The sequence below is a fragment of the Balaenoptera borealis genome, assembly GCF_965194805.1.
Source record: "Balaenoptera borealis genome assembly, chromosome: 7".
NCBI lineage: Eukaryota > Metazoa > Chordata > Mammalia > Artiodactyla > Balaenopteridae > Balaenoptera > Balaenoptera borealis.
Genome location: NC_138864.1, coordinates 115,863,495 through 115,888,372, shown reverse-complemented (window position 1 = coordinate 115,888,372; position 24,878 = coordinate 115,863,495). Strand labels below are relative to the sequence as shown.

At 45.6% G+C, this 24,878-nt stretch overlaps 1 protein-coding gene across 8 annotated transcripts in view; it reads left to right on the top strand.

Annotated features, from left to right (window-relative positions):
- HIPK2 (homeodomain interacting protein kinase 2) overlaps nucleotides 1-24,878 on the top strand; it is a 186,840-nt gene that overhangs the window by 41,372 nt on the left and 120,590 nt on the right. For 3 of the 8 annotated variants that reach the window (XM_082400267.1, XM_082400263.1, XM_082400262.1), the window contains exons 1-2: nucleotides 6,318-22,626; nucleotides 23,782-24,865. In XM_082400267.1, the coding sequence (XP_082256393.1) occupies nucleotides 22,542-22,626; nucleotides 23,782-24,865 (1,169 nt within the window). In that variant the 5' untranslated portion in view covers nucleotides 6,318-22,541. Of the gene's footprint in view, nucleotides 1-6,317; nucleotides 22,627-23,781; nucleotides 24,866-24,878 lie in introns of those variants that run through there. The other 5 variants (XM_082400269.1, XM_082400265.1, XM_082400268.1 and 2 more) reach the window with 3 other exon arrangements.

Here is a 24,878-nt window from a genome sequence, read left to right as displayed (position 1 = left end):
CCAATGCAGGGGACACGGGTTCGAGCCCTGGTCCGGGAAGATCCCACATGCCGCGGAGCAACTAAGCCCGTGCGCCACAACTACTGAGCCTGCGCTCTACAGCCCATGAGCCACAACTACTGAAGCCCGCACACCACAACTACTGAAGCCAACGCACCTAGAGCCCGTGCTCCACAACAAGAGAAGCCACTGCAATGAGAAGCCTGCGCACCACGACGAAGAGTAGCCCCCGCTCGCCACAACTAGAGAAAGCCCGCGCACAGCAACGAAGACCCAACACAGCCAAAATAAATGAATGAATTAATTAATTAATCAATTAATAAAATAAAATAAAATAGGTAGCCGTTTGCCTTTGGAATACCATTTATTTAAAACATTTGGCAACAGAGTTTGTCCAAGATGGGAAAGGTAAAGGACAAGTGACACGTTGCAAGAGAATGGGACGCTGCAGGGCCCGGAGTTCAGGATGGCAGAAGGGACCCAGGGGCTCCCCGGGGCTGTGACGGAGCCACAGAAATCATCCTCACCTCTCCAGCCCGTCACCCCAACCTCAAAACTTGCTGGTATGGCTTCGGAATTTGCACTTCTGCCTGGGAATTTAGTCCGGTGCCCTAACATGAAGCTCAGGCATTTATTTGTTTACCGCCAGCTTGGAGGGGCCACAGGCCTGATACTGAGTCGCCATTTGCATCGGTGGGGTCCTGGCTGCTTTCCTGGGCTTCTGTCTTAGCCCTCCTCCTGGAATGTATCAGGACTAACAGGCCCCGAAGGCCCTGTCTCTTTGACATCGCCCCCCCCCCCCCCACCGCCCCATCTGATTGCTCTCTGGATCCCTCGTGGCCCTTGCTCTCTTCACGTCTTTCTCTCTGCCAGTTTCTCAGTGGGCGGTTTTAGGAGCTCAGTCTGCGGGCGACAGTAAATCACTCTCCCTGGGCTTTGACCGGTAGCAAGACAGCCTCGCCATGGTGAGGGGACCGGCGGAGAGAGTGCCAGCTTGCGCCCTGCTGCAGCTGCTCTGTGCACAGAGAGCCTCTTCATCTGGCACCAGCGCGAGACGTGCCAGCCTCGCCTCCCATGCCAGGTGCTGGCTCGGCCTCTGGACGGTACGAGGCTAAGCGTGCTGCTGGCACCGAGCGAGTCACAGCTTCTCTAATTTATTTACCTCGAATCAAACAAACCCGGACTCCTGCTTTGAATGGAGACTGTGCTGTTTCACAGGATGACAGAGGGCAGCCGTGTCTGTGGAATTGCCTTCCGTGGGCTTTAACCGGGACCGCTGTCTGCCATGACTCTCGGAAAACAGCGTGGCAGTTCCTCAAAAGGTTAAACCTGGAGTTAGCACACGACCCAGCAGTTCCACTCCTAGGTCTACACCCAAGAGAATTGTGGGTGTTTTTCCACACAGACTCTTGCACGTGAGTTCTCAGCGGCATTGTTCATAAATATAGCCAGAAACTAGAAACAACCCAAATGTCCACCAGCTGATGGATGGGTAAACGAATGCGCTGTATCCATTCAATGGAACATTTGGCAGTAAAAAGGAATGAAATGCTGATACATGCTGCAACATGGATGAACTTTTAAAAATTAGGTTAAGAGAAAGAAACCAGACACAAAAGGCCACATATTGTATGATATTATTTATATGAATTGTCCAAGATAGGTAAATCCACGGAGACAGAAAGTAGATTGGCTGTTACCGGGGCCTGGGGGAGAGGGAACAGGAGGGGCTGCTAATGGGTGTAGGATTTCTGTTGAGGGGGTGAAACCGTTTTGGAATTAGATAGTGATGATGATCGCCCAACTCCGAATATACTCCAAACCACTGAACTGTATGTTTTAAAAGGATGACTTTATGGTATGTGAATTATAGGTCACTAAAGCTGTTATTTAAAACACTGCTCTGAACTTGCCGCTGCAGTCAAGTCTTCTGTGGACCTAGACGTATAGGCTAGGAACCCGGTCCAAAGAGAGGAGAAGCCCAGATCCTGCCGCTGGGGAGAAGCACCAGGTGGTGGGTGTGGACGAGCCATGCTGTGAGGACACATCGAGTGTTGTCTGGGATCCACGACCTCTGTTCAGAATCTTGGGATGCCCTGAACTTCCTGGTTCCAGCCCCCTACCTGAACATAAGTTCCAGTTGGACCCTGTTAGATTTCAGTGATTAATGAATAAACGTTCACCCTCATATACTGAAAAAACATTTTATTTGGAAATAATTGTAAACTTACTGAAAATTTGCGAAAATAAAAATAATACAAAGAATAGCCCCGTACCTTCACCCAGGTTCACCGGTTATCATTTTGCACCATTTGCTTTATCATTTGCATCCACTCGCGTGCTCCCTCCCTCTCACTTCTACTCTGTTGTCGCACGTGTGTGTATACGTACATATCTAGATATACATAAATGCTACTTTTTCTGAGTGATTTGAGCGTAAGTTATAAATGTCATGGCCCCTGATATCTGCACCATCCAATACGGTAGCCATTAGCCGCAAAGGACCATTTAAATTAAAAGTAAATAAAATGTAAAAGTCAGGTCCTCGGTCATACCAGCCACACTTTCAAGTGTTCAGTAGCCACCTGTGGTCAGTGGCTACGGTGTGGGACAGAAGGAGTTAACGGGCATTTCCAGCATCGCGCGGAGTTTGAGTGGACAGCACTGGCTCCCCCGCCCTCCCCGCGTGTGTTCTGTGTCCCGAGAACAGGGCGCCGTGCGGTTCCCGACCCAGGAGGACTTAGCCCTGATTCAGAACTCCCACGTAGCCCGCGGTTCGTACTCCAGTTTTGTCAGGTGACCCAGTGATGTTCTCATTCCTTTTGGAATGAGGTCTTCAGTCTTGTTTGTGGCCCACATCAGCTTGGCTTGTGCTCAGGGGAAGCATGTAGACTATATATATAGCGATGGTTAAGCTTTGAGTCGGGGGTTCCTTCGCTGTGGCCCTTCTTTTCGCAAACTTGAACCCTTTCTCTAACTCATGTGCTGGGGCCGGCTTGCGTTCCCTTAGCTCAAGAGTGACTTGGTGTCTTTGTCACTGGGCTGATAACTCAAGGTGCAGCTCCCCACCTCATCCCCCCATTCTGCACTGACATTTGGTGTCTGAGCAGGTGTGGCTCTGCTCTTAAAGCACCAGGAAAGATTTCCTGTGAGAAGAAGGAAAGCGGCCTCCCCGGCAACCACGCTCTTTTGCTTTGTTCTGATAACTTTTCCCAAATTTTAGCCTGCAACCAAAGAAAGGCTCATCTTGTTCCCCTTCGTTTTCTGTGTTGTGGCTGAGTGGTGATCCCATGGCTGTGAATCGCTTTGCGGGGCCCAGGACCAATGGGGCGCGGCACCTTCCTGCCTGGACTCCTCGTGGAGTGGAGGCCAGATGGGCACAGCCCGGGCTGCCCAGCCCACATTCCCAGGTGCTACCAACCCTGGCCCATCGTCAGCTCACTTTGCTCCAGTCCAGGGGAAAATGGACGGTGGTGATTTTCAACCATACTTTGGACGAAATGCAGGGAAGACAAAGAAACTGCAGAGTGGTTTCTACTTCTGAGCTAACTGGTGTTAGAGCTTTTCCTCCAAGGAATTCCTGGTGACTTCCTGGAATTTTACTGCAGGGGTAAGAATGGAAAACAGATTCCTGGGCTGCTGACTTCACTTCCATAGGGCACTACCCCCATGACTCTTAACATATGGAGGGGAGTAAAAGCTGGGAAACAGGAAATCCACAGACTTATTCGTTTACCTTTCTTATATTTCCATTTGCCCCTTAGAATGTATTCTCATACCTTCTTCCTCCTTTTATTTTGATTCAGCGTTTCTTAGAAAAATATTTAGCAAAGTAAGAGTCACTGAAGAACTCGGTGGGAATCTTATATGAACCATATAGCTTGAGCCAAGAAAGAAAGAAGAAATGGATTCATGCAGACAGAGTGGAAATGGAGCTGAAAGCTTCATTTTCTGCTTAACTAAAAAAGAATGCAAAGGGCTTGAGTGGCAGGGCCAAGACCACACGGCGTCAGCTGAGGGCCATGGGGTGCAGCGTGAGCGGTGCAGTTTGTGCCCTTCGCCGCCTTTTGAGAGCTGCCTTAGAACGAACTTGCAGCACCGGGTCCCCTCAGCCCCTTTGGAGGAGTAAACAGGGCGCATCTGATGCTGGTGAAGGAGCCAGAGCACTTCCGCTGCCTCTGGCCATCAGCAGGAGAACACACGTTTGGATGTTCTCCACTCACATCTTCTGTGTAATGTGAGGTGCCCTAACTGGCCGAGTTGTTCTGATCGATCCATGGGCTTCTATAAGGGTTTCCGTGTGTTCTCACTCAGGGCCGTAGGTGCCCAAGCCTAAGGACTACGATTCTGTGTTCTGTGAGAGTGTTCCCAGCTTCAGCTGAGGCCAGCGTCACAAGTCAGTAACCCGTAGGCCCAGCCTAAGCGCTGATTAGTTTCAGGTCACCTCTGGCTTGCGAGATACACGCACCGAGAACCGGGCAGGCTGGGGGTTAGGGGGGCAGTCTTCGCCAGCGAGCGCCCCTTGCACCCTGCTGTCTGGGTTTCCCGGGGAAGCCCTGCAGCCACCCGGTCCCTGGTGTGTCTGAGCTCTTTCTGGCAGCAGAGTCGCCGTGCCCCGCGAGCCCCTTTGTTCCCAGGGCCCACCGACCGGCCGGCCTGGGCCATGCCTCCCTCTGCCACGCCAAAAAAGGGACCAGCCTTCCCCTCGATCTGTCACCGTGACCTACACGATATCCCAGACTCCTCTCCTACCCTGTATTCCCCTTTAGTTGCCAAGGTCTTTAGTTGCCCCCTTCGTCTCCTGTCTGTGACCTTGCTTTAGTTCCCACTGATGCCACGTTTCCTCCAGGATCTTCTCTCCCAGATGCACCTCCAAGGTGAGCAGGTTACCTCTAGGCTTCTGCCACGAGTCCATTTTCCATCCAGAAGCCCTGCTAATCCTATCCCCCCCCCGCCCCCACCAAACACCCCTGCGACTCCTCACCACCTCCCGGATACGGGCGAAGCCTGGCGCCGAAGGCCCTCCGCACCTGACTCCAGTCTTTCTGCAGGAACCCTCACTGCAGTCAGACCCTTTCTGTCTCCTTGTGTTCCCTTTAAACGGCTTCCGTCCTGCTTTATCTTAAGTTATCTTATTTTTATCTTGTACCTGCAAACTACCCCAGGTCCTGTGGGGAGTACATGGCTTATAAAGCTTACATAAAACCAGGTCTCGGGCTTCCCAGGTGGCGCAGTGTTTAAGAATCTGCCTGCCAATGCAGGGGACACAGGTTCGAGCCCTGGTCCGGGAAGATCCCACATGCCGCGGAGCAACTAAGCCCATGCGCCACAACTACTGAGCCTGCGCTCTAGAGCCCATGAGCCACAACTGCTGAGCCCACGTGCCACAACTACTGAAGCCCATGCACCTAGAGCCCGTGCTCCGCAACAAGACACTGCAATGAGAAGCCCTTGCACCGCAATGAAGGGTAGCCCCCGCTCGCCACAAGTAGAGAAAGCCCGCGCGCAGCAACGAAGACCCAATGCAGCCAAAAATAAAGAAAAAAATGAGTAAAATAAATAAAAATTAATTAAAAAAAAAAAACAACAGGTCTCATCTTATTCCCTAAGCCTGCTGTGTGTCCCCTGGCCTCTGTGCTTCATTTGCCCCCTTCTTCCTCTTGGGGTGCTCTCCTGTGCCCCACTCTCCCTCTGACCCCTGCAGTCAGTCGGTAACCGTTACGCCTGCCTTATCTGGTCAGTTATCTTTTCTCATGTCACCCATCTCGTCTTGTTGGTCTCTTGAAAAGCAGTAGTACTGTTTTTCACGATGCCTGTAGCCTTCCTACAGCACTTGGGGTGGTGCTTGGACATAGCAGGCACTCAGCCAATATTTCTGGGTGACCACCATGGTCTCTAGAATCCTCAGCTTGGCAGATTTGGAAATGTGACTTGATAAATTCGTCAAGGATTATGATGTTCAGAAGGACTGATTCCTACTAACTGATCTTGTAGAACAGGGATCCCCAGCCCCTGGGCCACAGACCGCTGCCGGTCTGTGATCTGTTAGGAACCGGGCCACACAGCAGGAGGTGAGCAGCGGGTGAGCGAAGCTTCATCTGTATTTACGGCCGCTCCCCATCACTCGTGTTACCGCCTGAGCTCCGCCTCCTGTCAGCATTATGGTGAGCTGCATACTTATTTCATTATATATTACAATGTAATAATAATAAAAGTAAAGTGCACAATAGATGTAAGGTGCTTGAATCATCCTGAAACCATCTCCTGCCCCTCCCCCACCGCCCCACCCCCATCCGTGGAAGAATTGTATTCCACGAAACCAGACCCTGGTGCCAAAAAGGTTGGGACCGCTGTTACGGAAGATGATTAATCTGAATTATTTAAAGAAAGATAACCCTAGACATGCATATACAAGGGCATTTCCTCCTTAGTCAGAAGGTGCTTCCTGGGGTCCCTGTTACAAATCAGCGATTGCTTTACTAAGCACAGAATTTGAACAGAAGGCATTATGTGCTTTTATGGATACCTATAAATTATGAAAACATTCTCTGCTTCAGGGATATTTCTCTCTAAAGAACCTGTATCCGGCATCTAGGTTCAAATACCTTCTTTCCCCGCTAAACAATGAAAAATCTCAGACTCTTTTTTTATAGACTTCGCTGAGACATCTGTCACTTATCATTGTAACATCAGCCCTCTTTATTTTGGTATGTTCGGCACATTATAGTTCCCAAATTTATAGATATTCTGGTTATTTATATTTTAGGTTCATCATTTTTGGGTCACAAATAAGATGGCATCTTAAATCTTGGTTTGTAATTTTTGAGGATTCCTTCTTTTAGGATCTGCAGATCTCTGTTTATAAGACAGTACAGCGTAACACCCCTCCTAGGGGAATGACAGATGCTGTGCCTCAATTCTAGGCATCTCGATCCAAACTCCCGTATAAGTAAGGAGTCCAGAATAGTGTTTGTTCTGCCATTAATGAATCAGTGGTACCCTGGGTGTGTGAGAAATGCTATTTTTAAACCCATTGCTGACTTCAGTGATAAAGAGGGTACAGACTGCCTTGCCAGGCTTGTGAGCTTCCCGTGACTAATACCCATGGTTATTGTGACGTCAGAACTTGACTATTCTTTACCAAGAACATAACCATTGCATCATGCAACTGGGGGCAGGGTGTGAAAAGTCCATTTTTCCCAGAGAACACAGCAGCACAGAGCATCAGCTGGTTCTCCCACGAGGGCACGTAAGCCTAAATTCTGTAGTGCCAAACTCCTATTTGGGTTTGGAGAGCAGCCTCCCATTTTTGTCACTGGAAAGTCATTTGCCTCAAAGTTTCCAAACCAAACGAGAAGCATTTGTGATGGGTGATCCTATACCTTCCACTTGTTCAGGAAAGTTATTGGGTGGGGATTAATGCGTGCACACCTGAAGTCACTAATAGCTGTGAGGGTCAGAGCTGTTCCATCATTTGACCCACTGATCTCAGGAAGCATTTTCACAAAGCCCAGAAGTGATGCTAAAATATGGAAGCTAGGGACTGAACTATTTAGAATTTTTAAAGTTGTCTCTAAAAATGAGTGCTCTGATTTTGGTGGGTGAGGATGCCGAGCATCAAAAGGTAATTACAATCAGCCTCATTAATTCAGGCTGATTAGGGATAGGAGCATTAAGGAAGGTTACAGGGCTCGTTAGGATGGGCTAAGTTATACTGCGGCAGCAGATACCCCCCCACATCTCAGGGACTTAAAATAACAAAGGTTTGTTCCACCATCTTGCTGCCTGTTCCCCTTGAGTCAGCTGGGGTATCCGCTCCTTCTAACCCTCGTTCCATCCTTCCACCCACCCCGGGATCATCACTGGTTACGTGTGCAAGGAGAAGTGGGACCAAGTAGGCAAATTGCACACCGGCTGCCCAGAAACGACGCTTGTCACTCCCTTTTTATTGGCCAAGTTTAACCATATGGCCAAGACTAATTCCAAGTTACTTGGCTTTAGCTACTCGAGTTATAACAGGGATTTTCAAAGTGCAGGGCTCAGAACAATTTATTGGGATGTAGAAGAAAATATTAGAATATGTATATTTTATCTCATCCTTTTAAATTCTCTATTTTTGTGTTTTTAATAAACATAAGAGTAAAGTAGAACATATATAATTTATTAAAAATAATTATCACATGTGTTAGGAATCTTCAGTTTTTTTTACTGATTGTCGATCAGAAATGCTTAGGTCATAGTTTATACAGTAGATGCAAATGTGCAATGTGTACACTGTGCATAGAAACTGGGTCCCGTTTATGACCAGGAGTAGTGTTTGTTTTGTTTTTTTAGTTTTTTTTTTTTTTTTTTTTAATTTATTTTTGGCTGTGTTGGGTCTTCGTTTCTGTGCGAGGGCTTTCTCTAGTTGCGGCGAGCGGGGGCCACTCTTCATCGCGGTGCGCCGGCCTCTCACTATTGTGGCCTCTCTTGTTGCGGAGCACAGGCTCCAGACGCGCAGACTCAGTAGTTGTGGCTCATGGGCCCAGTTGCTCCGCGGCATGTGGGATCTTCCCAGACCAGGGCTCGAACCCGTGTGCCCTGCATTGGCAGGCAGATTCTCAACCACTGCGCCACCAGGGAAGCCCCATTTTTTAGTTTTTTAAAATTGAAGTATAGTTGGTTTACAGTGTTTCAGGTGTACAGCAGAGTGATTATACATAAATATGTATATATATTTATGTATTTTTCAGATTCTTTTCCATTGTAGGTTATTACAAGATATTGAATATAGTCCCCTGTGCTATACAGTAGGTCCTTGTTTATCCATTTTGTATATAGTAGTGTGCAGGAGTAGTGCTTTTGATTAAAATGTTACACAGAAAAGGAGGACATACGTTTTTAAGGTAAAGTAGGTAAAAGATAGAGTCTGTATCTGAATCTTCTGAATCCCTCCAAGTTTCCCCGGTGTCCTCTTCAGAATCGTTGGAAGTTGCTTCCTCCTGTCCAAACCTGCCTTCCCTCCAGGAACAGCATTTGAGATAAGTGACAAATGAGCTCTTGTCCCATTTCATTGTCTTTTCTGTCTTTCCTTGTCCGGTCATTCAGAAATAGGGTACCGAGGCCCTCGTCCGGCCAGGCGTGGTGCTGAGGGGACCCCTGGTACCCTGTGAATTTGGTTCATCTCAAGCAGCCGGCGTGTTGGCCGTGCTGCTTGTTAGATGGGCCTCGGCGAGCCAGCTGACCTCCCCCTCCTCCTCTGTCACCGGACACTTACGTAGAGCTCACTCTGGACCAGGCACTGCTCTAAGTGCATGATAGACACTGACTCATTCCCTTCACACCAGGACCCTATGAGATACTGTCTCCATCTCAGAGAGGAGGAAACTGGGGTGCCGAGGCTGCATCACTTGCTGAGACTTGCAGCCGGCAAGGGGCAGAGCCCACATCTGACACAGTGGCTGGGAACTCAGAAACGATCTGAATTGAGCCCCTGGAACACAAACCACTGTTAAGTTGGGACCAGCTATGTCACCAGCTGCCATCCTCTGTGCCCCAGAGCAGGACACGTGAGAACTTTCTGACCCCTTCGCTGTGCTCCGGGGGAGGGAAGCAAGACCCCGTATCATCAGAGTGGGCACCTCCCCTCAGGCCGTGTGCCAGTGGCCAGCACTGTGGGGTTGCTGGGTCACAGCAACACCAGGACTGGTTTGATGACAGTGACTCACAGCATAAAAATGTCCTCGCAGCGGCCCAAAGAGCCCGCTTTAATTTGTGCGGCTTAGAACGGGCTATTGGTTGTCTTGCCAAGGGATCCCTGTGCCAGCTTGTTTTTATATCTGCAACATCCACACACAAATACATGCCTAAATATTGTGAATAATACCATGTAGCATTTTTCTTGTGCTTCATAGTTTACAAAACACATCACAGTATTCCTTCATTATTCTGCTTGTGCTCACAATACCATTTCACTTGCGTTCTGTGTTCTCCCTTTCTTCCCATCTTGTATTTCTTTTTCCTTTTCCTCCTCCCCAACCTTACTCCCTCCCAGCATCCCGGCCTGCTTTTCCCCCATCCCTCCGGCTTTTCTTTATGTCTTTCCGCCCCCTTTCCTCCCTTTACACCATCGGGCGGCGCTTCCTCTACCTTTTCCCAAACTGATCGCTAGTTGAGTTTCATCAGACGTCAGTTAAAGGCAACTGAGAGTAATGAAAAAATTCTCCGAGGAGCAAAGGAGCTGTAACGTAGAGTTACTGTTGTAAACGGCAGTCACCATTTAAATCAAGTAGGAAGGATTATATTACTGTGCTTTTAAGAGGAGGAATGAAAGAATTCTGTCTCTGAAGAGAACCCAGGAAAAAGAGCTCTGTGCACTTGGCCTCATGGGCATCCCTGGGTCTGTATGACATCTTCACAAAGTTTTCTTTGCAGGTAGGTAGCAGCCCACGAGAGAAATGTTCAAAGAAATACATAAACATGAGTACAAGAGGCAGCGACAGGTGTTGCACTGAGAGCAGGACGCAGATGGTGGCCTCTTGTCCTGGTTTGTCTGTACAACAGCAAGAAGCTGAGGTTTAGGGAGGGCAGGTCCAAGGAAGTGCTGGCCGGGACTCCTTAACTGTTACCGTAGCCGGTGAGAACAGACTGAACTTTTCTGTGCCTTCCAGAGAAGTCACATGTTGATCACGAAGAACAAATATACTTGCATAAAGAGAAGAGGTGTTTAGCAACCCCCTTCCGGGACTCGGAACTCAGATGGGGGCGTGTAAGGCTGAGGATGATTCTCCTGTCTTTCAAGTGAGAGGCTGCGAAGACAGGCTGTCAGGGCAGACTGCTGTTCGGCCAGTGTGACTCTGCAATTGTTATACTTTATCGTAGCTTGAGTACAAACATGTTTTTTCAATGAAATATATCCTGAATTACATCACAGAGAGTATAGTTTCCTAGGGCTACTATAATAAAGCACCACAAACCGGGTGACCTAAAACAACAGATATTTATTCTCTCAGTTCTGGAGCCTGTAAGTCTGAAACCAAAGTGTCAGCAGGGCCATGCTCCGGCTGAGACTCAAGGCAGAGCCCTTCCTCGCCTCTTCCTAGCTTCTGGTGACCCCCAGCCATCCTCAGCATTCCTTGGCTTTTGCAGCTACATCACTCCAGGCTCTGCCTCTGTCCTGATGAGGCATTCTCTCTGTGTGTCTGTGTCCTTTCTCCTTTTCTTATAAGGATGCCAGTCATACTGGATTAGAACTCACACTACGGCCTCATCTTAACTTGATGACACAAAGGTTCTATTTCCAAATAAAGTCACATTCACAGGTACTAGGGGTTAGGACTCCAGCATACCTCTTGAGGGGTCACTTCTTAATAGAATTTACCCAGAGTAACAGAGTAATAGATTTACATAATTTGTTGGTGTAAAAGAAAGTTGACAGTGGCACGGTAATAAGAACAACAAAATGGAAAAGAGTAAAGTAGGTTTTCAGTTCCGATTCTGAGTGCGCCAAACATTGCTGAAGGAGAAGCTAATTAAATTCACAAGACAAATTAGTTGTGGGCTGGGCATGGGATGGGTAAGGTTAAATAAAACACGTAATTTGGTAAGAGAAATTTAAGAATAACTACTTCTTTTTTGCCTAAAAGAGAAAACAAGCCTACCAGATTTTTAGTCTTGATTTGGACCTTATAAACCATTTCTGAAGGGTAGAAAAATTCAATCTGAGGCTTACCCTAGCATCGCCAGACACGTAGCTAACCCCTCAGTACCTGCCCCCGCTCCAGCTCACTGCTTTCTTGAGGTAGTCAGTATGCTTTGGAAACAATATTGAATGGACGGGGATTGGTCTGCCAGTGATAGCAAGTGGCTGAAAGATCCGGGGACACAGTGCTTTTGTAAAGATTTGTTGTGACTCAAACACCTGCAAATTAATGCTGCTGAGACTTTAACTGCCTCATTTAGAACATTTCAGGGACAATGTGAGCAGCCTGCTAGATCTTTGAAAAATGTGTATTTAAATGAAATTCTGGGTTAAACCCAGAAGTATAGCTGATTTTGTTTTTACGGTTTGTGGGTGTGTTACCTTTTTCATCCCACCAGGTGTGTTTAAATGTTATCTTCTTGAGATCCTCAGTTGGAAAGAAGATGCAAAGTTGAAAAATGTAAGCCTCTACCACCTTTGGACTAAAAGGACAACATGGGTAGCAGAAGGGAAGTAGAGTGTGTCTGAGAAAAGACCGATCCAAGGCTCTGTTAAGGCGAGAGTGGCCCTGAAGAAGGAAAGTTCCTCATCCTCGCCCAGCCCTCAACTGATTTGCCTCTTGAGTGTACTCATGTCTCCTTCAGAAATGTTTGGAGCACTCAGAATCTGAGCTAGAAACTTAGTTTACTTTCCCATTTTGGTGTTATTAATATGTGACTTTCAATTCTCTTTTATACCAGAATGACTACAATTATTCCTCGATATACATTGCAGAGACATTCCTGCATGGCCTTTTCCGGAAGCACTGCATAAGTAACATAAACTTATGCAGAATTTAATTTGAAATAATCACTTTGCTTTTGCTTGTATAATATTTGACTAATTGAAATCCCCTCCTGGGTCCATTGAGGCAAGATATAGGGAAATTACAACATGGAATGTTTTATCTCCAAGGAGGGAAAAACAGAGAGAGTTCTTTTAAAATATGACAATATATCCTGAGAAAGTTATGCGTTAGTAAAATGCATTTGGTCTCCTTAAACCTTCCGTTAAGGGTTGAATTGTCTCCCTAACCACCTCGCCTGTAAAAACACATGTTTAACTCTTAACTCCATTATCTCAGAATGTGACCTTATTTGAGGAAGGGTCTTTACAGAGGTAGTCAAGTTACAGATTATTAGGGTGGGCCCTAATCCTATATGATTGGTGTCCTTAAAAGGGGGAAATGTGAACCTAGAGACATGCACAAAGGGAAGACAGCCCCCTGTAAACCATGGAGAGGCCTGGAGCAGATCCTTCCCTCAGGGTCCTCAGAAGGAACCAATCCTGCCAACACCCTGATTTTGGACTTCCAGCCTCCAGAACTGCAAGACAACGCATTTCTGTTGTTTAAGCCCCCCAATCTGTGGTGCTGTGTTATGGCCATCCTAGCAAGTACATACACCTATGTTGAGAAGTATTTTTTTTTTAAATAATTAATGTTCTTAATTAATGCAATTATTGCTTGAAAACAGAGTTTTTGAGGTTTTTTTTTTTTTATACAGTTGTTTTCCTTTCATTGATTCTCCAGTTTCCTGGAGAAAGAAACTGAAAAGCATGTTTGTTTTTTCGGTATCTTTCTTTTTTTCACCAGAATTATCTTGGATTGGTAATTTTCAGATTGCTTATGAACACTTGGTAACATGGCCTCTAGATAATCAATTTATAGGCTACATGTACTTACCCACTGCAGTGAAAGGCTGGCACATCCATAGTGATTTATGGCTTAGTCCCAGGCAATGAGGCAAGAGTCACAGGAAGGGGAATTTGAGAGAGGTTTGACTCTGTTATAGGTGAAGTTAGTGACTTTCAGAAAGAGAAAGTAAGTCTGAACATGGATAAGGGCTGATTTGGACAAATAATGAGCCAGTAGGTAGATAGGTATGTGGAGAATTTGCAAATGGTAGGAAAAGGATGTTTTCTCAATTGGAGAAACACAGCTTATGGTAGAATTTGCAGATTCAAGGAAGATGACGTAAAAGATTTTGAAAGTCCTTAAGAGAATCATATTTCTTGGGAAAGCAGGGGGCATAACATGGTGCACTTGGTTCTCTTCCCAGGGGAGTGCCCCTTCTTCCTCTCCTCCTGACCCTGTGGGAAAAGAGGGCTGGTGGCTTATTCCTAGCCAGGCCCAGTAGCACTTTCTCTGTTTTCATTCTCCTGGATCAATCCCTTAATTGTTTTTGTGGGGTTTTTTTTTTCATCGTTTTATCCTTGATTTCTTCACTGTGACTCATACTGTCCTCCTCATACTGTTTGACAATGTCTGTGCCCCCAAGGATTACTTTATTTGCCATCTGCTCTACTTTCTACACCATTTCTCCTGGGAAACAGCTTTACCCACATGGATTCCATTTTCATCTAGGTGTTGCTGACAGCCCTCAGGTCAACGACCCCTCGCCCATTCTCCCATCCTGGTTTTTCTATTGGTACATATAGAACATCATCTCCTCTCTGTTGTTACTAATGCCTACAATAAAATCTCTCCAAAATCGAGCTCTTCCTTGGGACTTCCCTGGTGGCGCAGTGGTTAAGAATCCGCCTGCCAGTGCAGGGGACACGGGTTTGAGCCCTGGTCCAGGAAGATCCCACATGCTGCAGAGCAGCTAAGCCCATGCGCCACAACTACTGAGCCCGCGTACCACAACTACTGAAGCCCGCGCGCCTAGAGCCCGTGCTCCGCAACAAGAGAAGCCACCGCAATGAGAAGCCCGTGCAGCACAACGAAGAGTAGCCCCCGCTCGCCATGACTAGGGAAAGCATGCGTGCAACAACGAAGACCCAACGCAGCCAAAAATAAATGTTAATAAGTTAATAAATAAATTAATTAATTTTTAAAAAATCGAGCTCTTCCAGCTCACTCGGCTCTCATCTTGAGCAACACCGTTCCTTTCCCAGTCTCTTTGGGATGTGATCCTTTGATTTCAGTCTTTTTCCCTTTCCATATTTTTGTCACTCTGTCCTACTGATCTTTGTTTAGCCATATTTTTGACTCCACCCGTTTGTCCTTGGTCTTATGCATGGACTGGTTCAGGGTCACCTTGCCCTCTCCCCGCTCCAATTCATCCTGTGCAAGCTTAGCCCATCTTATTGATTTCCATTGTCTTTTCCAAGTGGTTTATCTTCATTGAGGATTCAACTCAGCAAATGGGAACTAGATGCTTGATTGTCAATGACCAGCGGCTCCTGACACTGTAACTTTGGTAAATTAAGCACTTCCCTGCCTCAGAGTTTCAGTATGAATAGCTGAACAGTGAAGGTTTCAACTTGGATCTCTTGTCAGTGCTTGTAATTCATCTTGTTCAAAACCCATTCCATTATCCCATCTCCCAAGAGAAACAACGCTTTAAGACCACCTCCCATCTTCCATGTCACCGTCTGTGGAACCCCGCTCCTTTCAGGCCCCCAGACGTATTCGATTGCTCCCTCGCCTTTGCCCTTGCGTCCCGTCTGTCAGTGCGTCTTGCCTCTTTTCTCTGCACAGTCTTATGTTTCTGCTGCTTCCTTTCTGTTTTCTCAGGCAGTTCCTTAGTCCAGGTCCTCATTACCTCCCCCCTGGACTGCTAGGACAGCCCAGGTCAGCTCACCCAAGACCGGTGCTCTGTCCACTGTGCCACTGTACATCAGAGGAGTGAAGTTTACCTCTTTCAGGAGGTAAATTTATTTTATTTGAACAGTTTTGAGGGGTTGTATTTCCCAAATGTCATCATAACCAGAGGATAGAGAAATGCAGGTGACTTGGGAGTGCTGTCGTGGGGTCCATTGTTTTACCAGGTGGCGTGCAGTCGGTGTGCCCCATACTTTAGATCAGTCTCCTCTCACACACCAACTTTCATTTTGCCTTGGCTGTTACGGTACCTGTCTCCTTATTTGGTGCTTTAACTCCGAGACCCTAAAGCATGAAGAAGAAGGGTTAACAGCACAGATTTGGTAGTCAGGCAGACCTTAGTTCAAATCCCAGCCCTGCTGGTAGTAGCAAAGTGAGCTTGGACAAACTGTGTCATCTCCCTGCACTCCACTTACCCATCTGTAAAATGGGAAATGCACCTGACCTTACGGTTGTGGGGTGTGCGCACCTGGAGTCTGACACAGAGAGCAAACCCAGTAACGACAGTCCCTCTACGACTTGTTAATCGAGTGTTAGATGACAGTCAGTATAAAGTGAGTGGCTTTAGTGGTAGGGCTTCACACCAGCCTTTTCAGGATTTAAAAATTACTTCTAGAAGATTGAAATTATCAGAAGAGGACAATTCTGGATAAGTAGGCTGTTGGTGCACACAGTGTAGACTGGTAGTTACGTTGGGGGTGAGCATTTGTTAATGTATTAAATGCTCCTAAGTTGTTGTCTCCAAACAAAGCTTCAGCTTCCTGAGGGCAGAGACCACAGTGCTGGCTGCAAGCCCCCAACACCCAGTGAGCAGGAGCTGGAACACTGTCCTTATGCCCTTCAAAAGATATAACATCTTTTTAGTCGCAGCTCAAGTCTTACCTCCCCTGTAAACCCTTGCCTAACCACAGCCCATAGTGATTCCTGCCTCTGAACTCCTGTTGCATTTACTTTGGCAAGTTGCTTACGTTGCCCAGAATTGCCAGTTGTCCTTTTTACTCTGCACTGAACTTGGCACCCCCATGAGATTTTAAGCTCCTTTAGCGCAGTGCCGATGTCTTAGATGTCTTGTGCTTCCTTTTGTCCCCAACTCCAGTCTTTTTATATAGAGCGCCCTTAATGGAATCAGTAGTATTGTGATTGTCATTATTGATAAAGAATTCTGTAGAGCTCGTGGTTGATCCTAAACTGTGCTCTGGTGGAATATACTACACATTTAACATTACACAACTAGCAGATAAAATAGACTTTGATGGAAAATGATATACAAGCCCCATAGACATTTAGTATACACTGTTTTGGAAATGTAGTATTTAGAAATGGGCTAAACTGAAATTATCTTTGTACTCCTTGTGAAGTATAAACTTGACAAGCAGGATTACTGTCATTAAAATTTTATGAATATTGTTACATATATCAATGAAGAAATTTTTTCTATTTTCAACCCCCTGAGGCATCAAATTATGGTAATCAATGATTATACAGATTAACCCTTTTTAGGCGTTCTTAATGTCCATTCAGATGCGTATTTCTAACATTCATATATTTTTTGAAATATTCTATAATTTTATTATACCTTATGTGCATAATGTGATATGTAAGAGAGATACAGCAGTCAGCTGAGTATGGGAATTAATCCGTCCTTTGAGTTCTGGATTACAAAAAAAAGAAAGATCTGTAGCTTCTATCAAATACTTACTATTTGGTAGAAGTGTGTGGCCAAAGGACTATAGGAAGTGGGGAAGTTGGCACCGCCTAAACTAAGGTGTTCCTTTTTTTTTTTTTGGTCATACCATGCAGCTTGCCAGGATCTTAGTTCCCCGGCCAGGGATGGAAGCCATGCCCACAGTAATGGAAGCATGGAGCCCTAACCACTGGACTGCCAGGGAATTCCCAAACTAAGGTGTTCATAATTCTGTTCTCTTTAATAATATAACTGGATTCTGAGTGGTGATCTGCAACACCAAAATTAAACTTTACATACTGATAAAAATGGTGCCACTGTTTCCCTTATAGTTCCTTCTCTCGAGCTTTGATAGGGTACAGTGAAATTGAATTCAGCTTAATTATTTTTTTAATCATAGTTGAACCCTCACTCATTCCTGTAGTTTCGGCAGAGTCTGATCTTCCAGTAGATAATTTTGGGGTGGTGAAATGGAAAGGAAATGTACTCAGATGTGAAGCAACTTTTCAGTTCATCTAATTGTGAAATATAAAATTATGAAGAAACTAGGCAAATACGTGGAAAAAAATGAACTAAATGAGCCAATCCTTTAACAAATGACCTTTTAAAAATTCTTGTGACTTAAGAGCTCAGGAAGATCAGGAAGATTTTTAACTATCCTTTTTTTTAAGGTGGAAAATATTATTCTTAACCCTAGAAAAATAAATTTCTCTTTAAACTATTAAGACAAAGTGGCACATAGAATTACCCAGATTTGAACTTCTGGGGTCAAGGTCTGGTTTTTCCACTTAATTATAGGAGCCTTAACCCATCACTTGACTTCCTAGTTTTCAAACTAGGACCCTCGTAAGAATGAAAGTGGGCAGGGTGCTCTTACTAATTCGTTTGGAATAACAAGGGTGATTCCGGATTGTCCCAAAGTCAGATGTACGTTTACCCTGTTCGTAAAACATCCTGCCCAGAGCCTGGTACTTACTGGGTGCTCAAGATTTTAATATCTGGAGAATCATGAGACTCCTGAGTAATAGGGTTTGAATTCAAGTGTGATAGCATTTTGTGGACATAAATGGCATCTCTAATAAAGAGTAGAAGGCAAATGTTTTAAAAATAGTATTTTGAAATGCAGACTTTCATGCATATCTTTTTAAAAATGCAAAATGAGCATGTGAATAAAATGACTAAAAGAGGGCCCAGTGCTTTCACTGCCTTTAGCAGTGTCAGAAATGCACCCTAGGTAGCTGGGACCTGGATTTGTTTGGGGCATGAAAGAAGCAGTCTTTCATCTTTGTGGTAATAAGAAATGACTTCTTACAAATAATGGAGTTTAATTCTGCCAACTATAGGATGTATTTTAGTGCCCATTTTATAGGAGCTGTATTTCATTTGCCATATGCAAGGAAGGACATATTACATACAGTTGTGTAGTACAAGTTGACCTAAATTTTAATAAATTAGTTTTTAAATGCTTTTTCCTGGTCACTTTTATAACATCTGCATAAACTTGTATCAGTAACATTAAAAAACATTCAAGGCCCTGATGAATATCTAATACACAGTGTTTATAATTTTGACCTTCTTATGAGACAGATGGTAACAGTGATGTGCCTTTTAGAAAGTTTAGTTCTAAATTGTGGTGAGTCACTGTGCTTTCACATGAGTGACAATGCGGCAGTCATGTCAGGAGTTATTTTGGGAGGCTACTCGGGCTTTTGTGGAATGGTCTGGGTCTCGTGGCCCCCTCTAGGGAGCAGGTGTGAGTTTTGCAGATTTATCCTACAGTGATTTCCCTGGTGCCTCACTCCCCATGGGCTCAAAACCCGCCCTCACACCCATATGGTAATAGCCTCCCAGTCTCCCAAGGAAGGTGGAGAAAAATTCACTTTCTCTTCCAAGACCAAATAGGAAGGGCAGAGATGACTTAAAAAGGGATTGAAATGGTTCCATAGGATCAAACTGAAAATGCCCATTAAACCCCCTGCCTTTTCTGAGAAGAAAATTGACAGATGAGGAGGGCAGCAGGCCTTGAAGAGCACAAAGGTCAACACAGAAAGAAGTGAGAGGAGACAGCTCTCTCTAGAGTGGAAAACATAAAGGTCCTTGCCTTCCTCGGCCCCAGCCTTGGGGATCTGAATAAATAGAATGCAAAGGGTGTGGGCTGGGCTCACTGGGATCTCCACGAATCAGGAGGACTTGTTCCAGAAAAATACTCTCAAGGAGAAATGTTTGGCAATAAGTTTGGTTATTCCTGTAGGATTGTTTTAAGACTAAGCTACGCAACTATCAGCAACGGTTTATCACTTATAAGATAGTTTAGAGATTTAAAAATAAGTAACAGTAGTAGTAGTAATAACAATAATTGCTATTATTATTATTATTGAAGACTTTCTTGACCTATATTTTCTTTGAGCAGTTTGCTTCGCAGAGCAAAATGGCCTCTGCTACAGAATAAAGGTAATAAGACTGTAATGGCAAACTTCCAGCTCTAAGATAAATAAGTTCTGGGATGTAACGTACAGCCTGTGACTGTAGTCAACAACGGGGTATTGTGTACTTGAAAGCTGCTAAGAGAGTAGATCTTAAATGTTTTCACCACACACACACACAAAAGGTAATTAGGTGATGGAGGTGGTAACTAACCTTATTATGATCATCGTTTTGCACCATATATTCATATCAAACCATCACGTTGTACACGTTGAACTGCCACGATTTTATATGTGTTATATCTCAGTCAAGCTGGAGGGGGAAATAAGGCTGTATCGGGAATTGCTAATCTAGTTCTTAGAATAGTGGCTGCTGACCTTATAAAGGAGCAGCAGTGGCCACACCAGGCCAGGCCAGAGTCTGCAGCAGGCGGTGCGGCAAAGGGTGTCCCTAGCCATGCAGGTCTCCTCTCTGATCCCGCGAATCTGTCACGAGAGGTACCCAGTGACAGTTTCCACAGTTTTATGACCCTTGGCTGTCATCCCAGTAGCAAATAAGTCATAAGCCATTCTCTTCCCCTCTGTAAAATTCCACTGCTACACCCTGGCCTTTCCACCAAGATTTTTCTGAAACAGTGAAAACAGAGAATAGAGCTACATCTCTTTTATGTAACATCAGCATATTTCTTCTGCCACCTCTGACCCCTCTCTGCCCCCCTCCCCGTCCTCCTGCCACAAAGCACTGAGGATGGAGCAGTAAGGGGCAAGCTCGATACCAAAGAATAAAGGAAATGCTTATTGCTTTGCCTCTTCAGTGGATACGTTACAAAAAGCTGAAGGATTGGTCATTTCTATATTGTATAAAATATCTAGAACAATGTGGTTATTTAATACTGATAAATATAGAAAAGCTATTTTCTGTGTTATTATAGAATTAAGGCAAGATTGACTTGAACAAAAAGTACCGTAGGAAGAAACAGGTAAAGTGTGAATTCTGAATGGGCAAGCCAAAATAGTCTTGTCAGGCAGAAGGCTGTCTACAGAAGTATAGTCATATTACACAAGTAGATATTGGAGTTCAGGAACCAAACAAGAAAGGAAGCTTCTGTCAGATCTCTGGGATCAGGGTCAAGGTAGGGTTCAGAGCAGGTGTTGGGTGTTAGACAGGTTGAGGTTGCCCCTGGGAAGTGAGAGCACATCCAGGATGAAGTATAGACAGAACATGACTGCTGACCCCAGGACAGGAGCTGCCTGGACTCTGCCTTAGTTTGGGTGGAAAAGTATTGGCAGGTTTTTCTTTATTCTCCAGAGTGAGGCCAGGTTCCGTAGGTACTTGTGACTGGTAATTGCTCTATAGCTAGAAAACTAAGCTCTCCTCGAAGCCTGATCAGTTAGAGTGCTTTATTCCATCAACTGAGTGCCTCCCATATGTAACAAACCCGGCTTAATGCTAGGGGGAAAAAAAGAAGTATAACCTGTAGCTCGCACCTTCCGAATATAGCCTGGTTATGGAAACATGACTTAAACGTATAAAAAGTTATATAGCACAAAAGATAAGTAATTCAATTCAAGACAAGAGATTCTGCAAGGCAGAAATGCAGTTTGTGGGCAAATGGGCAGTGCACATGGTAAGTGCCTTAGGAATGGAGAGTTGGGAATATCAGTATAGGGTGGAGTTGTCTGGGAAGAGGAGGCATCTGAATTGTCTTATCTTTGGATAAGCTGAAAGAAGAGGTGAAGGCATGTCGGATGGGGGAATTGTGTAAGAGCATGGAAGTAGGAACTGTAAGAGACATTCTAGAAACAGTGAGTAGAACAGCTTAATTAAAATTGAGGGTCCAGGAAGGTTAATAGTTGGAGGTGAAGCCAACAAAGCAGTTGAAATCAAAATGTGAAGGTGTTAAGAGTCCTCAAATTTATCTTCTAGACACTAAGGAATCATTGAAAGTTTCTGGACAGAGACGTGACATGCTTAGAAATGTTCTAGGAAGATAATCTGGTGGCTGAATATGGGCAAATTAGAGGAAGAAAGAGTGCTCAGGTAGACCAGATGTCTGTGCTTGCTTTTGTCTACCGGAGAGTGATAAATGCTTTAACTCTGGAAGTGGCAGCAAGAACAGAAACAAAGAGATGGTTACAAGAGACATTTTGAAGGACAGAGAAATGAGACTCCAAATCTTCTTGTCCATGGAGGCAAAGAAGAATCCTCAAAGGTTTGGAACCAAGTGACTAGAAGAATATTTTATGAACAGCCATGGGGACATTATCATGGAGGGTGAAATGGCTGGATTTTTAGGAAAAGGTAAGGAGTTCACCTTTGGAAGATCATCCTTGATTTTGTAGGAGGAGGCAGAAATACGTCACTGGAAGGCACGAGGGAGCACTTGGCCTGTGATGAACGTGTCGGGGTCGCCTGCAGAGAGGTGACAGCTTCGATCCAGAGAGAACAGAGTCCAAACATTGGAGACGCCCACGTTTTAAAGGAGGAAGAGAAAGAGGAACCAGCCAGCACACAATGTGCAGTCAGATGCGGGATAGGGAGGTTACAGATTCACACAGCACAGATAAGAGCATCAAGAAGGAAGTCGTGGTCAGCAGTATCAGATTGGTCAGTTGCCAAGAGGTCAAAGAGATTAGAGGCTGAAAAAAGGCCATTGGATTAGGCAATTAGGAAGTCGTTTACCTTTAAGAACAGAGTCCTGTAGTGTGTGTATGTGTGGGGGGAGGTGGATTAAGGAGTGAGCCTTGAAGAAAAGGGAGCATAAACCATTGATTACAAGTGAGAAGAAAGAAAGTATCAAAAAGGAAGAATACGGCTGTTACTCCTCTTACCTTCCAAGTTGGGAGTTTCCATGTGCACATGTGAAGGCAGAAGAGAAGGATTGTCACTGATTCTTTTGGCAAAACTTTATTAAGTACCTACTAAGGACTTGGATCCAATTAACAGGGAGAAATTGAAAGCCATCAGAGTGGACAGCGGCGGGAGCATAGCATTCAAGAGAAAATGAGAGAGGCTGAATCGTGAGAATAGGGGGAACTTTTAGTGTTGGAAAAGAGAGTCACCTCTTCCTCTGAGACCAGAAAGATGGAAGAGAGGATGGAGGATGGATGCAAATTCAGGAGTGTTTTGAAATGAAGAGAATAAAGATGGACAGCAAGGCTGCTGGCCTCAGGCTTCTGGACAAAGTGGAAGGTGGGTTGTTGCTGAGAGAGAGGGTGGACTAGGGTGGTGGGTGACGAGGAGAAAAGGAAAATGTTAAATAACCACCCTAGGTAATGCTAGGGGGTCAGAGAGACACGAACACTGGGATCGCTAAACACCAACGGTGCTTGATAGAAACCCCACTTTCCTTATGCTTTTATAGGAAATGTTTCTCAGCTGCAGCTTAGAAGATGGGCAGTGTTTCTGCTTTTACCTGTAAGGACTTATCCTTCCTCATCACCTTGTTACTTTTCCTTAATTCATTTTTATGAATTTCTGTTTGTTTCCACTATCACCATAATTATAAATTGTACAGCCATTCCAGAGTTATGGTCTCACAGATTTCTGAGGTTATCTAAATTGTGGGTGAGGTTTTGATATGAAATAGTATGACTTTCTAGATAAATTTATTGACAGATAAATTTAGCAGGAACGCTGAGTGAATAGAGCCCATGAGTTGTGCTACCCACTCCTCCCCTCCAAAAAAAAGCTGATAAAATGATTCAGACTATCTAAATGAAAACATCAGACCAACTGCTGGTCGATTCAACCCTACAGAATTATTTAAGGTGCCTAAGATGCCAGGGGGTAATTATGGCTCATCCAGAAGCTAGCAGATCACGAGTGGCTCTGTGATTGGACCTGTATGGAAGCTGTTTCCTCAGATGAGTAAGCCTGACAGTCTTAGGGCCTGTGACAGAGAGGAGCCGACCATGGGAGACAACTAAGTATGTGACAGTTAGCTGGGCCACCTGATACAGTCTTCAGTTTTAATAGGATTGCAACCCAGTGAGAACTGAGGAAGAATTTGTTTCTATCACAAACAATATTTATTAAAAAAAACTACATAATGAACTAAGTTCTGGTATTCTAATTGTGTTTCTGAGTCTTGACTGTATTCTCACCCTGCAAGTCTCCCACCCTTCTGGTGGTGGCGGGCGGAACACTGGAACCCCTGGAGCCCACAGACTGAGTGACCAGACGGTGCTTCTGGGTGGAATAGATTCACTTTTCCAACCTTGTTTCGAAGTGAGAAGACAGTATACTCTAGGACCCATGCTGCCGGTCAGAACTGAAGTGGCTCTGTCGCGTTCATTCGTGTAAGGGTGACTAAGATATTTCTTTTCGCCTTTCTCTTTCTCACAGGTATGGCCTCACATGTGCAAGTTTTCTCCCCTCACACCCTTCAATCAAGTGCCTTCTGTAGCGTGAAGAAACTGAAAGTAGAGCCGAGTTCCAACTGGGACATGACCGGGTACGGCTCCCACAGCAAAGTGTACGGCCAGAGCAAGAACGCGCCACCATCCCAGCCAGCCGCCACGACCGTCAGCGCCTCCCTGCCCATCCCAAACCCCAGCCTACCGTACGAGCAGACCATCATCTTCCCAGGAAGCACCGGGCACATCGTCGTGACATCAGCAAGTAGCACTTCCGTCACCGGGCCAGTCCTCGGCGGACCGCACAACCTCATGCGTCGCAGCACTGTGAGCCTTCTTGATACCTACCAAAAATGCGGACTCAAGCGGAAGAGTGAGGAGATCGAGAACACAAGCAGCGTGCAGATCATCGAAGAGCATCCACCCATGATTCAGAATAATGCGAGTGGGGCCACTGTAGCCACTGCCACCACCTCGACTGCCACTTCCAAAAACAGTGGCTCCAACAGCGAGGGGGATTATCAGCTGGTCCAGCATGAGGTGCTGTGCTCCATGACCAACACTTACGAGGTCTTAGAGTTCTTGGGCCGAGGGACGTTTGGGCAAGTGGTCAAGTGCTGGAAGCGGGGCACCAATGAGATTGTGGCCATCAAGATCCTGAAGAACCACCCGTCATACGCCCGCCAAGGTCAGATCGAAGTGAGCATCCTGGCCCGCCTGAGCACAGAGAGCGCCGACGACTACAACTTCGTCCGTGCCTACGAGTGCTTCCAGCACAAGAACCACACGTGCTTGGTCTTTGAGATGCTGGAGCAGAACCTCTATGACTTTCTGAAACAGAACAAGTTCAGCCCCTTGCCCCTCAAATACATTCGCCCGGTCCTCCAGCAGGTTGCCACAGCCCTGATGAAACTAAAAAGCCTAGGTCTTATCCATGCTGACCTCAAACCGGAAAACATCATGCTGGTGGATCCATCCAGACAACCGTACAGAGTCAAGGTCATCGACTTTGGTTCAGCCAGTCACGTGTCCAAGGCTGTGTGCTCCACCTACTTGCAGTCCAGATATTACAGGTAAGGCCGTTTG